This window comes from Scardinius erythrophthalmus (assembly GCF_964197995.2).
Source record: "Scardinius erythrophthalmus genome assembly, chromosome: 17".
NCBI classification, from domain to species: domain Eukaryota; kingdom Metazoa; phylum Chordata; class Actinopteri; order Cypriniformes; family Leuciscidae; genus Scardinius; species Scardinius erythrophthalmus.
In genome coordinates this window covers 7,052,309-7,068,456 of record NC_138237.1, presented here as the reverse complement: position 1 = coordinate 7,068,456, position 16,148 = coordinate 7,052,309, and the positions used below count along the sequence as shown (strand labels likewise).

The 16,148-nt window shown below is 37.7% G+C and overlaps 1 protein-coding gene across 2 annotated transcripts in view; it reads left to right on the top strand.

The window, feature by feature from the left end:
- The window catches only part of ntng2b (netrin g2b), a 71,556-nt gene that overhangs the window by 27,370 nt on the left and 28,038 nt on the right, over positions 1-16,148 (top strand). For both annotated transcript variants that reach the window (XM_081391914.1, XM_081391915.1), the window contains exon 4: positions 13,605-13,777. In XM_081391914.1, coding sequence (XP_081248040.1) covers positions 13,605-13,777 — 173 coding nt within the window. The remainder of the gene's footprint in view (positions 1-13,604; positions 13,778-16,148) is intronic.

Here is a 16,148-nt window from a genome sequence, read left to right as displayed (position 1 = left end):
GCCCAACTAAAGCCAACACCTTTCACCATCATGGTGACTACAAATGAAACAATAAATAATCACCATCTAAACCTCTGTTGATTCTCAACAAGATCTTTTGTAGACGTCTGACAGAAATAAAGTCAGTCTGTTTAGTAATAAGTTAAGCTGGTAATGTTCGACTCTTCGGTTCAAACTTTAAATGGCGCACTCTGCGCACTGTCACCTGTTTAAATAGGCCACGCCCCTCCCTTACAGAATCTTAACATAGCGAGTTATCTTAGCTTAACATGATTAGTGCAATGAATCTTTCAGCTAAATAGTACAAACAACTAATGTTGTTTAGTAATGATAGCAGGTTTTTACTAAACATAAAAGAATAAGTAATGATTACTCGTAAGTTTAATTAGAAACAAAATCTGGGTTTACAGTGTGTTCAATTTCTCATTAATGCAATTATCTAATCAACCAATCACATGGCAGTTGCTTCAATGCATTTAGGGGTGTGGTCCTGGTCAAGACAATCTCTTGAACTCCAAACTGAATGTCAGAATGGGAAAGAAAGGTGATTTAAGCAATTTTGAGCGTGGCATGGTTGTTGGTGCCAGACGGGCCGGTCTGAGTATTTCACAATCTGCTCAGTTACTGGGATTTTCACGCACAACCATTTCTAGGGTTTACAAAGAATGGTGTGAAAAGGGAAAAACATCCAGTATGCGGCAGTCCTGTGGGCGAAAATGCCTTGTTGATGCTAGAGGTCAGAGGAGAATGGGCCGACTGATTCAAGCTGATAGAAGAGCAACTTTGACTGAAATAACCACTCGTTACAACCGAGGTATGCAGCAAAGCATTTGTGAAGCCACAACACGCACAACCTTGAGGCGGATGGGCTACAACAGCAGAAGACCCCACCGGGTACCACTCATCTCCACTACAAATAGGAAAAAGAGGCTACAATTTGCACGAGCTCACCAAAATTGGACAGTTGAAGACTGGAAAAATGTTGCCTGGTCTGATGAGTCTCGATTTCTGTTGAGACATTCAGATGGTAGAGTCAGAATTTGGCGTAAACAGAATGAGAACATGGATCCATCATGCCTTGTTACCACTGTGCAGGCTGGTGGTGGTGGTGTAATGGTGTGGGGGATGTTTTCTTGGCACACTTTAGGCCCCTTAGTGCCAATTGGGCATCGTTTAAATGCCATGGCCTACCTGAGCATTGTTTCTGACCATGTCCATCCCTTTATGACCACCATGTACCCATCCTCTGATGGCTACTTCCAGCAGGATAATGCACCATGTCACAAAGCTCGAATCATTTCAAATTGGTTTCTTGAACATGACAATGAGTTCACTGTACTAAAATGGACCCCACAGTCACCAGATCTCAACCCAATAGAGCATCTTTGGGATGTGGTGGAACGGGAGCTTCGTGCCCTGGATGTGCATCCCACAATTCTCCATCAACTGCAAGATGCTATCCTATCAATATGGGACAACATTTCTAAAGAATGCTTTCAGCACCTTGTTGAATCAATGCCACGTAGAATTAAGGCAGTTCTGGGGCTCAAACACAGTATTAGTATGGTGTTCCTAATAATCCTTTAGGTGAGTGTATATATTATATATATGACAATGTCCCTGGACTGTTTTTTACTCCCAGCCTGTGACTGGACTAGACTACTTAATATCTGGCAACTTATATAACTATATCTGGCAACTTCAGAGAGATTGTAGTGTGTTTAAATCCGAGATAATTCAGATGGAGCAGCTCTTCCTCACGTGTTCAGAGGAAAGAGTTCAGAAAGAGAGAGGTGTCAGTGCAGACGGAGTGATTTATGCTCACACATAGACGGCTGATTTGATAATCAGTGTATTCTGCCTCCGCTGCCTCTAAACTCACTGTCAGCATTTTACTCAAATCCCCGTTTCTTTTTTTAATGCAGTAATTTTCCTGAGGAGAACTCCTTCAATGAACAAACAAAGTAAAACAAACAAATGAGCTTTGAGTCTCATGTCTCCCATTTTCCATCTCTACGTCTCTGTATGCCTCCTTCTCTTTAGCAATCCCCATATTTACTGTTTATTTCTCAAGAGAACCACTTAGAGAGAGAGAGAGAGAGAGAGAGAGAGAGAGAGAGAGAGAGAGAGAGAGAGAGAGAGAGAGAGAGAGAGAGAGAGAGAAAGAGAGAAGGTGTGAGGATGTCCTTGGAAAGAGTCTGTTTTCACAGATGCTAAAACATTAGCATACTCAAAGCTTTCACACTCTTCAGCAGTGTATCTTTTAAGTGCTGGCACTATACAGCCTGTTACTATAAACACTCAGTCACTACATATCACAGGGATGTGCAAAATAATAGAATAAATGAACAGAAATGGAATAATCTATCTATCTATCTATCTATCTATCTATCTATCTATCTATCTATCTATCTATCTATCTATCTATCTATCTATCTATCTATCTATCTATCTATCTATCTATCTATCTATCTATCTATCTATCTATCTATCTATCTATCTATCTATCTATCTATCTATCCATTCGTTCGTCGATCCACTGAAGACACAGTACTATATATATATATATATATATGAAGAGTTCAGATGCGAAAGCCTCTAAGTGCCATCTGAAATTTTCTTCTAGAATGATCATTTTTATAAAGCTTGTATATTTAAGTTCAGTAATTTCACTTAAATGGCAATTAATAGGTAATTTTCATTGCTATTTAAGTGAAATTACTGAACTTAAATATACAAGCTTCATAAAAATTATCATTCTTTCTGATCAAAATTTCAGATGGCACTTAGAGGCTTTTGCATCTGAACTCTTCATATATATATATATATATATATATATATATATATATATATATATATATATATATATATATATATATATATACACACATTACACTACAGTAAAATTACAGTCTTATATGAAGACAAAAAACCCCAATACATTTTAGCAAACAGACAGAGGATGATAAAGAGAAAATTAATGTTAGATGTAGGTATTGAAAATTTAATTATTAGGCCTCTCCCTCTGAATTTAATACCTATGCTCTTAAGCTGTAATATGTGTGTGTGTGTGTGTGTGTGTGTGTGTGTGTGTGTGTGTGTTTCCTAAATGTATGAATGAGTTATTTTTAATGCAATGACTGGGAAAGAGACATAGTGAGGAAGAGTCCAGAATTTAATACTATTTTATTGCATTTTATGCTAAAAAAAGCAGTAAACAGTGTGCATGTGTGAAAAAAATGAGAGAACTATATTGAATCATGCTATCTTACTCTTTATCAGCTGTAAACAACTATCCATCCATCCAGTTTTTGAAGGCAGCGTCGACGTATCCTCTGCTCTCTATGAGAGATAGATACCAAGAGATAGATATTGTAGTCATTGTTCACTTAAAGCTCACTTGAAATTAGATATGATGTTATAGTTTATGTGCAATATATAAACTGTGAAGTGTGTTAAAAAGTGTGTTAAAGTGTGCAACATATTTTGAAACCCATTAATGATGAATATAAATGTAACAGAAATTTAATCCTGGTAGTTCACAAACCTTATTCCTTTTTAAACAGCAAATGGCATCGGTTCTCACACGTCACACGTGACCAATTATTGTTCAAAATTTGACAAAATGTCACGAGTGTCTCAAAAGTGTCGCTCACAACAGGCTATCGTATGATTGCGGGAAGCCTTAAAACATTGAATACAAGTTCTATGGACGGCTTTTACAGAGCTTTTTTGTATGGAAAATACAAAATACACTTTCCTTGTGTGGAAAATGGAAGCTCAGACATTCTATCCAACACACATCCATCTGTGTTTCATGGAAGAAAGAAAATAATGACACGAGTAATCAAATTCATGTCAATTGTGAGCAAAGACTTTCAAGGCAGCAGAAAGCCAAAAATATTGAAGAAAGCATTACTTCTACACACTTAAAATCAACCTAGGGTCCTTTGCACCATGACCTGGAGCCAAACACCCCCCAGAAGCTTTTTTCCCTTGGTTGAACATTATTAAAGTCAGAGCTTATTTAGAGATATCAGCCGAATGGCTTAGTGCAGGCGCTAATGGATCCAAGGTTGTATCTCGTAAATTACCCCACTAATAATGCCCAGAATGGACCAAACTTCTACAGTACAAATAGGTTCTGTACTCATAAAACGAGGCATTGGAAAGTTTGTAAGTACATCAGGAGTTAATTTAAATAACACTTGCCTGATGGCTAATGCTACCGCTAACCCGGACGTCGACGTCACTTCCGTGATTTGGGAAAAGCCCGTAAAAGTAATTTACGAGATACAACCTTGGATCCATTAGCGCCTGCACTAAGCCATTCAGCTGATATCTCTAAATAAGCTCTAACTTTAATAATGTTCGACCAAGGGGAAAAAAGCTTCTGGGGGGTGTTTGGCTCCAGGTCATGGTGAAAAGGACCCTAGGTTGATTTTACTCCGAACCATCCCTTTAAAAATAAAGGTTCCAAAAAGTTTTCACAGCCATTCCATAAAAGAACCATTTTGGGTTCCTCAAAGAACCTTTCAGTGAACAGTTCTTAAAAGAATTTTATTTAGAACCTTTTTCCACTATAAATAACCTTCTGAGCAATGGAAACATTCCATGGAACCATCAATAAAGAGCCTTTATTTTTAAGAATGTAAACTTCAGTCTGATCCCTGCGTCTTCTGCTGCATTTCTCCCCTTCACCTCCCTCCTTCCCTCCATCTCACGCTCAGTCTTTGCGTGTTGAAGAAGCTTTGAGGAGACATTCTGTGTGTGTGTGTGCGTGTACAAGGCCGTGTTTTCTCTGTTTGTAATCTATTTTCCCCTACATGCACTTAAAAACCTAGTTTCTGCACTGAATTCCTAGCTTGGATCTCTGGCGTACACAAACACACACAGATAGACGTTCTTTTTTTGCTGCAGTCTATGTAAATTATTCACTTTCTACTGTGCAGTTAGACGTCCCACTGAAACCACACGCTGCGACATGAAGAACACATGCAGGAATACTATATACTATAGTATTCTCAAAAATACATAAAATCCACAGTGCAACCAATACATCATTAAAGGTTACAGGTAAAATAGAAGAAAAAACAGAACACTTTTAACCTTTTAACACACATACACACACACACTCAGTTGTGTTCGGTTGAAGGTCATCTCTAAAAGCTATGTCTGAACTCCTCTGGGGTCTGAGCATGCAGTGACCCTGTGACCTTAATGCTTTTATCGTATGGCATTATGGGTAATGACTGGGTCTTAGGTGGGGGTTAGTTTGTAGTGAGTCTCACACATATACACACACACACACATACAGTAGTCAAGGGGAAACTACCTAAAAACTAGTCGGCTAAGCTACTCATACTTGTAGTCATAGTTAAATTACAGTCAAACTTCTCCTTTAAAAAACAGTAAGCTGGTAAAAAGTAACTTTTTAAATTCAGTATGAAATGCTGTTTATAGCCCACTTAGATTTCAAAATATTACATTTTGGAGTAAAACTGGTCTTGAGTGGGGAAAATATTAAGGATTTGTTATGTGTGTGACCTGGAGAACATTTCAGTGATGAAGCAAATGATTACATTTTAATAAAACATTTATTTAAGAAGTATAGGTTTGATTTTGATTTAATTTTAAAATGTACATATGTACATATGTACACTACTGTTAAAAAGTTTCTGCCAGTCAGATTTTTGTTTAAAAAAAAGAAAGAAATCAATACCTTTATTCATTAAGGATGCATTAAATCAAAAGTGACAGTAAGACATTTATAGGGCCATATTTGAACGATCTAAGTGCATGGTCTAAAGCACACGGCGCAAGTTCACTTAGGCCATGTCCGAATCCACTTTTGCTAGTTTAACGACGGGAAAAATGGTCGGCGCGCCAGGCACATTGTTCCTATTCTCTTAATGAGTAATGGGTGTGTTTTGGGATTTACGTGCATTAAACCAATCAGAGTCTCATCTCCCATTCCCTTTAAATGTCAGTTGCGCTCGCATCATGGCGGATTCGCTATTTACATGACGGAATTTGATAGTGGAAAGACCGAACGCGTCTCCAGAGCCCAAACGGATCTGCTCGTGCGCGAGGTAAAAGTGCGCAAGCAGAACATCTACAGGACAAGCCAGATTCACCATATCTTTATGTACACAGTTATAATCTTTTACATTGTAATCCTTTTATATAAAATATTTGACGTGTGTGTGCTGCTGTGCGTCCCTGTGTGTTTAATAAGCAGAGTGTATGCGCGTTGTGGATCCGCCTATAGGCGCACATTACTAATGAGCTCTTTAAATAACAAAAAAAGAAATTGCGCCATTGACTTTAGAGCAGGGTTCAGTCGGTCAATGACTCAGTCTATTTCTGTTCCTCAAAATAGCAACGCACCAACAATGCGTCAGAACACACCTCGTTCTCAGACCAGCAGCCCATGGGCGCACAAATGGGCGCAAATGCATTTGCTATTTAAACAACGAGGCACAGGACGTGAAAATGATAACTGCGTCGGGCTGAAACTAGCAAAAAACACTTGCGTCGCGCTTGGTGCTGCATTGTTCCGGGTGTAAGATAGGGCCCTTAATGTTACAAAACATTTCTGTTTCAAACAAATGCTGTTCTATTGAACCTATTCACGGTTTCCACAAAAATATGAAGCAGCACAACTGTTTTCAACACTGATAATAATCAGAAATGTTTCTTGAGCATCAAATCATCATATTAGAGTGATTTCTGAAGGATCATGTGACACTGAAGACTGGAGTAATGATGCTGAAAATACAGCTTTGATCACAGGAATAAATTACATTTTAACATATATTCACATAGAAAACACTTATTTTAAATGGTAATAATATTTCACAATATTACTGTTTTTACTGTATTTTTGATCAAATAAATGCAGCCTTGGTGAGCAGAAAAAACCTTTCAAAAGCATATATATATATATATATATAATACAATTACAATGCAACATTGTATTAGTCTCGAAACATATGCTATGCAACATACACTATTTTAATGCAAATGCTTCTTGCTTGCTACACATTTTGTGCGTTGTTGCTTTCCTGAAACACAACGAAAGCATTTGCATAAACTGTCTTTTACATGCAGTTCTCTTTCAGTTCAACTAGAGAATCCACAATTAGTTAGTCAACATGTTTTGCAATTTCCTGAATAATAATGCATCCAGTTTAAAAAATGAAAGGAAACTCTATCGCACGTCTTGAGTACTGAGATGTGACCGCCACACTAACACAAGCCACACGTCATGCACTGAATACACACTTCTGAAAAAAGGGTTAAATTAGTAACAGTGTGGAACGATGTTAAATGGGAAAAATGTGGATAGGCCGATGGAAAGATGGGAATGAGTGTGGCTGGAGGAGGAGAGGAACGAGCCAGAGTTGGAATGAGTGGGAGTTGGAAGGAATCGCTGAGGGAATACCACTCTCACTGAAGCGTGACTGAGGAGCAAAGCAGACTGAACGAGAGAGAGAGAGAGAGACTGACTGAGAGTGAGTGAGAGAGAGAGAGTGTGTGAAAAGCAGTGCTACTGTAGAATGTAGTATTGATTCTTGTAGAATGAAACACAAAGTAATGATTAAATCAAAACAGTGTGACTATGATGATTGAGATGAACTAACATTTTGGTCTGTTATTGAAACTAGTACTGTAATTTAAAACTAAAACTTAAAAAAAATTAAATAATGCTAGAAACAAAAATAAAATAAAAAAATTTGCCGAAAATGTGAAATATTGCTTTTACAACTAACTGAATTTAGATTAAGTTTAAGTACTTCAATAAAAATAAGTTAAACTTAATTAAAACTAAAAATATTCAAATAAAAGCTAGTTCAAAATATTAATAAATACTATGGCGTTAGGATAAGGGTTTGGTTTAGTTGCATGTAATTATGCAACATTTATAGTTATTATTACTACATGTAACATGTAATAAGGACACTAAAATAAAGTGTTACCAATACTATAATAGTGTATAAAAAAGTAATAAAATAACACTGATTGAAATATGGAAGACAGAAGAGAAAGACACAGAAGAGCTGTACATACAAATACATGTACAATACTCAATTTAAACTCTATCTTTTCCAATTAAATCAGACACATATAGCATGAACATATCACACACTATTATTTTGAAATAAAGCTAATTATAATAAAGCGATGTACCAAAAACGCCTTGAACTTGAAGAACATTGACATGATTTATGAATCATCGCCAGAAGAAGGATGTATGAGATTTTACAAATTACATTAACAACATTAATAAAAAAAACAAATGGGGGCAGAGCTTAGAAAAGAGTCCATCGAATCAAATAGAAATTTACTATAGCGTTTTGCTACACAGCAATCACATAGCAAACAAATAAAAACAAATCCTGTCAGAACAACACAAGATAAGGGTCAGTTTACTGGATGAGATTTCACCAACTGCTCTTTATACACCTTCATCTCTGCTCTGGAGGGTCTCAGAGGGAATGAATCGCTCATAATTAATCGCAGGAAATGTGTGTGAGTGAGAAACAGAGAGATCTGGTGGTGTTCTATCATCTAATGAACAGAGGAGGAAAAAGAAGAGACAGAAGCCAGACAGAGAAAATCAGAGAACGAGAGAGTTCCTGGCTTCGGCTGAGTCTCAGTGCGGATTCATGTTTGTTTTGTTTGTTTGATTTGCTCATCGTGAAACCGCTCACATAATCCATAACTCACAGAGACTCTAAAAGAAAGACAGCCAGAGCGACAGCGACAGTTCCAATTAGAATTCCGATTCCAATCCAAAAAGGCTTTTACGCCGTGATGATGTCATAGTAGAACCTTTTGAAAATCTAGAAAGAACTTTTGATTCTCTAGTTCTTTAGAAAACCTAAACACGCATCTGAAGAAACTTCATGAACTTTTTTATCATCGTACCTGAATCCAGTCGATTGTAGGGAGGATGAAAGCGTTGTCCCGGGAATCAGGCCATGATTATTGAACAGGATTCTCATGGTCATGGAAAACGGAGATTTAATATTATGATTTGCAGACCTGAAAAAAATAAAATATTCAAAAGCAATGGGAATTTCTGTTATGAATTAAAAAAATTCTAGTTACACTCTGCTATAAAAATATTCAGCCAGCTAGAAATTGCTCTTTGTGAGTGCAAAATGCAAAAAAATACGTAAAAAAAAAAGTCTGGAGTCAGGATGTGGAGAATGAAGGTTAAGTTCATCCTCGAATCCCAATGGAAACACTGGCTGTTATTGAAGTAACCATTCAGTTAAATTACTGAATTAACTAGTGGCTACATTTCAAAAAGCCTACATTTTATTTGAACAGTTTATTTAACCTTCAGACAAAATAAAAAAACGTTGCATATGTGTTTTTATTGATATTTGATACATCAGGCTTTTGTGGCTCATAAAGTATGATTTAGTGAGAATATGGAGCTCAAACACTTCAATTTTATTCAGAGGCACAAACTGAGCAAAAATATGCAATTTGGTGCAGATGCTGATATTTAAATGGAAGTAAGATGGAAAATTATTGTAATGTAAATCAATGAGATCTTTATAACAGTATAACAGACTACTTATGTAAAATGCATTTAAATATCAGTCGTTATTGTATTTCTGCCAATAATGTCTTAGTAAGATGATTTGCTTTAGTTTTATGATCAAAGAGTAGTTTAAAAACATAATGCAATGTAATACAATGATGATTGAGAGATGAAGAAATAAACCTTCCTCAAAAAGCCTGTTTTGAGACTCACATTTGAACATGATTTTACTTTATAAAAATCAGTAAAGATTTCACAGGAAAAAAATGTGACGTGAACCACAACCTACAATTATACTAAAAGGCATTTTACTTGATAAAAAAGTCTAAACTATATCAATCAAATGACAGAAGGCATGCAGTGGATTGTGTGTAACAGGTTTTTCAGCAAAGTTTGATCGTGGTGATCATTTAGAGGCTTTAGAAATGTGCATATCAAAGCATGATACTGTAGGCTTTATAAGGTCAGAGTGCACTGGTGTGTGTTTTGCATTGTGAGCTGATATGAAGAAAACCTGAGAGTGTGAGCGCAGCATTTGTGAGAGGTGAGGGCCAGCAGATGGTGGGAGTAATTCTGCTGTCCCAGCGGCTCGTATAGGACACCATCCTTATCCCAGCAGGACAACCGCACATTAGACCCACACACACCACACACACACACCAAACTGCAAATTCCAGAGAGAAAACAGCTAGGGAAACATTCAGACTCCTCAGTTCAGAATGACTCTCTAGTCTAGACGCTTAAAGAGGTCATAACATGGACAACAGGGTTGTTCTTACTCTTCACTCATGAATAACTTAATCACATTAACATTTGACCATTTTACATCACATATGTGACCCTGGACCACAAAACCAGTCACATGGGTCAATTTTTTTAAATTGAGATTTATACATCATATGAAGCTGAATAAATAAGCTTTCCATTGATGTATGGTTTGTTTATAAATAACAATATGTGGCCGAGATATAACTATTTGAAAATCTGGAATCTGAGGGTGCAAAAAAATCGAAACATTGAGAAAATTCACTCACAAAAACAAATGTTTTATATATTTACGGTAGGAAATTTACAAAATATCTTCACGGATCATGATCTTTACTTAATATCCTAATGATTTTTGCCATAAAAGACAAATCTATCATTTTGACCCATACAGTGTATTGTTGGCTATTGCCACAAATAAACCCGTGCGACTCGTGACTGGTTTTGTGATCCAGGGTCACAAATGCATATTCATTTATCATTGTTTTGGTTTCTGCATTCTTTAAAGCACCAGATCACACGTGCTTTTCTAAACAACTAGAGAATAAAAAACTTCTTTGTAAAGCTTTTAAAAGGGTCAAACGTATGGCATTAGACTGTTAAACCCTTTTTGGCTATAAACCCTAATTGGAGCTTTTATGTTTTAAAGTGCACATTGACGCACACGGAAACGTCCGATAAATGAAGTAACACGTCACACTACAGACAGCTTAAGTCAGACCACTTACTACACCGCATGGTGGAAGAGCACTGGTGTCGGAGATGAGGGAAGGAGAACGAGGGGGAAAAATGTTCACAGGCAGTGGAAAAGAAAAAGCGAGAAAAAAAGAGTGTGAGAGAGATAGATGAGGGTTGGCTCAAGGTACAGGATGATGTTGTGAATATTTGATGCTGATGGATCCATGTTCACTCCAGCGGAACAAACTGGATTGAAGCTCGACAGTAACACACACAACACACACACACACACACACACACACACACACACACACACACACACACACACACACACACACACACACACACACACACACACACACACACACACACTGTTCTGCTCAGGTGGAAAAGTCTCATTTAGGATCAGGGCCATTTGGTCTTACACAAACGCTCATTTCTGCTATACTGGGCCCAATCTACAGCACACACCTGTGTTCATTGCTCTGGATGCATTTCCACCTGCCAACACACACTCACACCTGTATTTCACGTCTCTGAAAGCGCTCGGCCCTGCTTGAGCGCAGCTTATTAGTTAGCTGGTTTGAAATGCTTCTATACTGGCCTTCATACCGTATTCATTCATTTCTTAATGACTTTGGCACACTCAATCATTTAAAACCACAATGTCAAAACTGTCTCAAATACTTTTTCCCTGTCTTTTTTCTTGAAAGAAAAATTGGTGTGGGGAATAAGTTATTCAGAATCAAATTCAGATGCAAATTTACATGCACATTAATATAAGAAGTTCACATTTATGTTCACATTCAAATAAAAAAATTTGACATTAGAATTTAAATCAAATTCACATTCACATTAACCAGTGTCATTCTTGTTACTGTAGCTAAACATAATAGTTAATTGAAATAAAGTTAATAAAATATAAATATTACATAACATAAAAAGATAAAATAAGTTTAAGTTGAAAAACTAAAATGACTATATTTGAAATAAAATAGAAATACAAAAAATAACAAAATTACAAAAGCACATGAAACTGAAATTTTAACTGAAATAAAAAAATTAAATAAAAGCTAATTCTAAATATTACTAAATACTATAATAGTATATAAATAATATTCGAATAACACTGACATTAATATTAAAATTCACATTGACCAGTCATTATTGTTAACTAAAAGAAATGTATTATTTTTTTTATTAATTGAATTGAAGCTGAAATAAAATAAATTATGAATATTAGGGGAAAAACTTAAAAAAAACCAATTAAACAAGAAATGTTGCCTTGGCAAATAACTTGGATGAAGAACTATTACTAAACTTTGAACTGAACCATGAAAACTGAAAATATCAAAATAAATTCTAATTCTAAATATTAATAAATACTATAATAATATATAAAATAATAATTAGTGATGCACCGAAATGAAAATTCTGGGCCGAAACCGAAACCGAAAATTTAGGATGCACTTGGCCGAAAACCGAAACTGAAGCCGAAAATGGCTTCTTTTAAAAAACGTATACATTTTATATATATATTTAAATTGCTTGAAATTAATGGATCTTAAATGAAAAATCACAATATAATAATCAAACTTTTATTAACAGTTACATAACAAAACATACAATATTTTAACAATAAATATAAATAATAATACCAAATAATATTATCCTTCAAGTTTTATGTTCCATTAAATAAAATAGTTTTTTAAAAGTTGAGCAAAAAAAAAAATCCACAATTTTGGAGATTTTTGCAGAACAAATGTTACATATTGCAACTTTGGTGTCCTCACGTATAGGGCTGTCACTTTTGTGAAAAAAATCCTGTTCGATTTTTGAGACATAAGTGTTCATTGAATCGTTAGTAAATTGCCTATATTTGGCGTTGATGCGTTTTCAACATAGGCAAATCCACGGACAACTAAACAGGCATTAGGACGAACGTAAAGACAGTGCTTGAGACGCACACAAGTCAGCAATGTGGACTGCCATAACATCAATGAAAAACATTACTGAAGGCTACATTTATTATGCACTATATTATACATAAATAGGCTATTTTGTGAGTGTGTGTGTGTGTGTGTGTGTGTGTGTGTCAGAACCTGCAGTTGCTGTGTGACGTGCGTTCGCTGCGGGCGTATCGTGACGAGCTGGACGCGCTCCGAGAGAAGGCCGTTCCCTATTTTCGTTTTCGAAACATGTGTTGGTTGGTCCGATCGCTTGTGCAATAAGTGACAGCCCTCTGACATGCTTAATCTTTGATAGGCAGACGCGTGATAACAGCTCGACCGTGAGTGAAACCTAAGCGCTTGCGCACGGATGGGACGGGCGGGTGGCATTCACTTTCGATTTACGTTTTCGGCAGTTTGTTTTATTTCGGCCCGAAACCGATAATGGCATTTTCGGCCGAAAATTTCGGCGACCGAAATTTCGGTGCACCCCTAATAATAATAAAATTTAAATTTAAATTCACATTCAAATGCACATCAAATCATTCAGATTGGCTGTATTACAGTACATCTAAAGCAGTGGCGTGTAAAAAGCTTGACAAAAATGCAAGTAATGCCAAATGATGTTTCTCCATCTTTCTGTCGTTCAGGTGTAAGTGTAATCTCCACGCGTCTCAGTGTGTGTACGTGGAAGGGAACTTACAGTGTCAGTGTGAACACAACACGACCGGACAGGACTGTCAGCGCTGCAAAAAAGGATTCAAAGCCAAGACCTGGAAACCAGGATCATATTTACCAACACCCAACGGATCCCCCAACTCGTGTGAGTAAAATACACACACTGACACATGCAACATATACAGGGCTTGGAAATGAAACTGAAACAGACCTCAATAAAGTATTAGTATGGTGTAGGGCCTCCTTTTGTGCCCAATACAGCATCAATAGATCTTGGGAATGACAGATACAAGTCCTGCGGGATTTTGAGCCGTTTTCAGACTCGCTTCTCCAAAATACCCCAAAGTGGCTCAAACATATTTACATCTGGTGACTGTGCAGGCCATGGGAGATGTTCAGCTTCACTTCCATGTTCATCACACCATTCTGACACAGTGTGTATTGGTGCATTTCATGCTGATACACGGCACTGCCTTCAGGGTACAGTGTTTGAAACATGAGGTGCACATGCTCCTCCAGAACGGTTCTGTAGTCCTTGGCAGTGACGCGCACATCAAGCACAGTGGGGAATCCCATGATATTACAGCCCGAACCATCACGGATCCACCCCGCGCTTCAGTCCGGGTGTTGAGACTCCTTGGGGCTTCTCCACACCGTAACTCACACGGAGAGACAGTGAAGGTGGACTCAGTAGAGAACAACGCATGTTTCACATTGTCCACTGCCCAAGATGTCCTCGACTGGCACCATTGAAACCTAGCCTGGAAATCCAGACCTAAATCTGAAAGATTAATGGTCTGGCATCCACTAATGAAGATCGGCCAGCTCGAGGGGCGGCACCAAGCATGTATTTGAAAATCTCACTGCACGTAATTGGATAACACTACGACCAATCACAACAAGCCCCACGCTTAGCTACCAGCGGAGATAACTGGTAGATTAGACTCTTGCTGTATCTGATCGGCAAAACAGCAAAAACGCCCTTCTTGCAAAGGAACGATTCGAGCGGCGTCTTCTGTTCCTCTTTTAGATAAAAAGCCAAGTCTAACTCGTTCATTGTAGCGACCAAAGCCGTTTCAAACAACTGGTGTTCATCCATAGCCATCTTACAATGTTACTAATGACTTCGCTGTCACAACGCTGTCGTCATCTCGCCTCTATCTATATCAGATAACCCGATGTGATTGGTGCAGCTCAGATACAAGGGCATATGCTCATTACTCGATGCCAGAGTAAACTTGCTGAGCAAATTCAACTTGTGCTCTCTCGAGAACTCTGGATTTCCAGGGTAATTGAAACCGACATTTGGCATTGAAACAAGTGACCAAAGGTTTGGCAATAGCAGCCCGACCATGAATATCGACTCTGTGGAGCTCCTGACAAACAGTTTTGTGGAAACAAGTTGTGCATTTAATTCTGCTGTGAGTTGGACAGCTGTGGTTTGGATACAATCCAGGTTAGTACCTGGTCATCCCTGTCCGACAAGCTTCCTCTTGCGTCAACAGTTACTCCTGTTGGATGTAGTGTGTCCTTTGTGATGGTATATCTTATACATTAATTATAGGTTCTTGTTCCTAGTTGCTGTTGTGAATACAAAATCAAAAAAAGTTTTGTTGCAAAATCAATTGCATCAAGTGTGCGAATATCAGGTACACACAATAATCAGATATGAGCAAGATTAATTCATTATATAATATTCTATTCTACTGTAAAAGGGAATTAATTTTCTCCTAAATCATACAGGTCTCGCATATCTAAGCCCGTCATACCGAGAACTCCTCATTATTTTCTGGTTTCACAATTCCTCGACCAGAATTCCTCTGAGCTTCAGAGATCTTTACACTCCGACACACACACACACACACACACAGAGAAACCAGACGGACGGTTATCCACCAGCCTGGATCTGATTTATCCCTGAAAATGTGGACAAAACGATCAGGAGGGACTGAAATGAGGGATAAACCAAAAGCAAGACAAAGAAAAAAGGCGGATAAGGACACGGCGATAGAATGAGAAAAAGAGATAAAGCGAAGATGAACACGAATTTCATTTTTCCTCCCTTCTGTACAGTATCCAAAGGGAGATCCTTTGGAACACAACATCCCTCCATTTTACCAGCAGCACTCGTGATAAAATAATAATCTAGGGCATCACACACACACACAGATGAATTCAGCAGACTGCAGATCTCAACTCACTTCACTTACACACCCGAGCGCTGCAGAGCCTTTTAGACTTCACAGAGCTGTCAGCTCACAGTAAGATCAAGACTGCTGGTGTGGCGGCCCAATTCCCAGAGAACAGAGGAGGAGCGCGCAGACGCACACCGCCATACTGCCTTCCCAGCCTGCAAAACACACGCGCACAGGTTCCTCTGTGGAGAGAGCGTCCCAAATCTGCACTGATCACTGTCAGAACAGGAACCACTAGAATGATATTCAGAACTATATCTTTATTGTTGTACTGTATTTATCTGACCTTAATAGACTAGCTCTGTTCCAAAACCTAGTGAG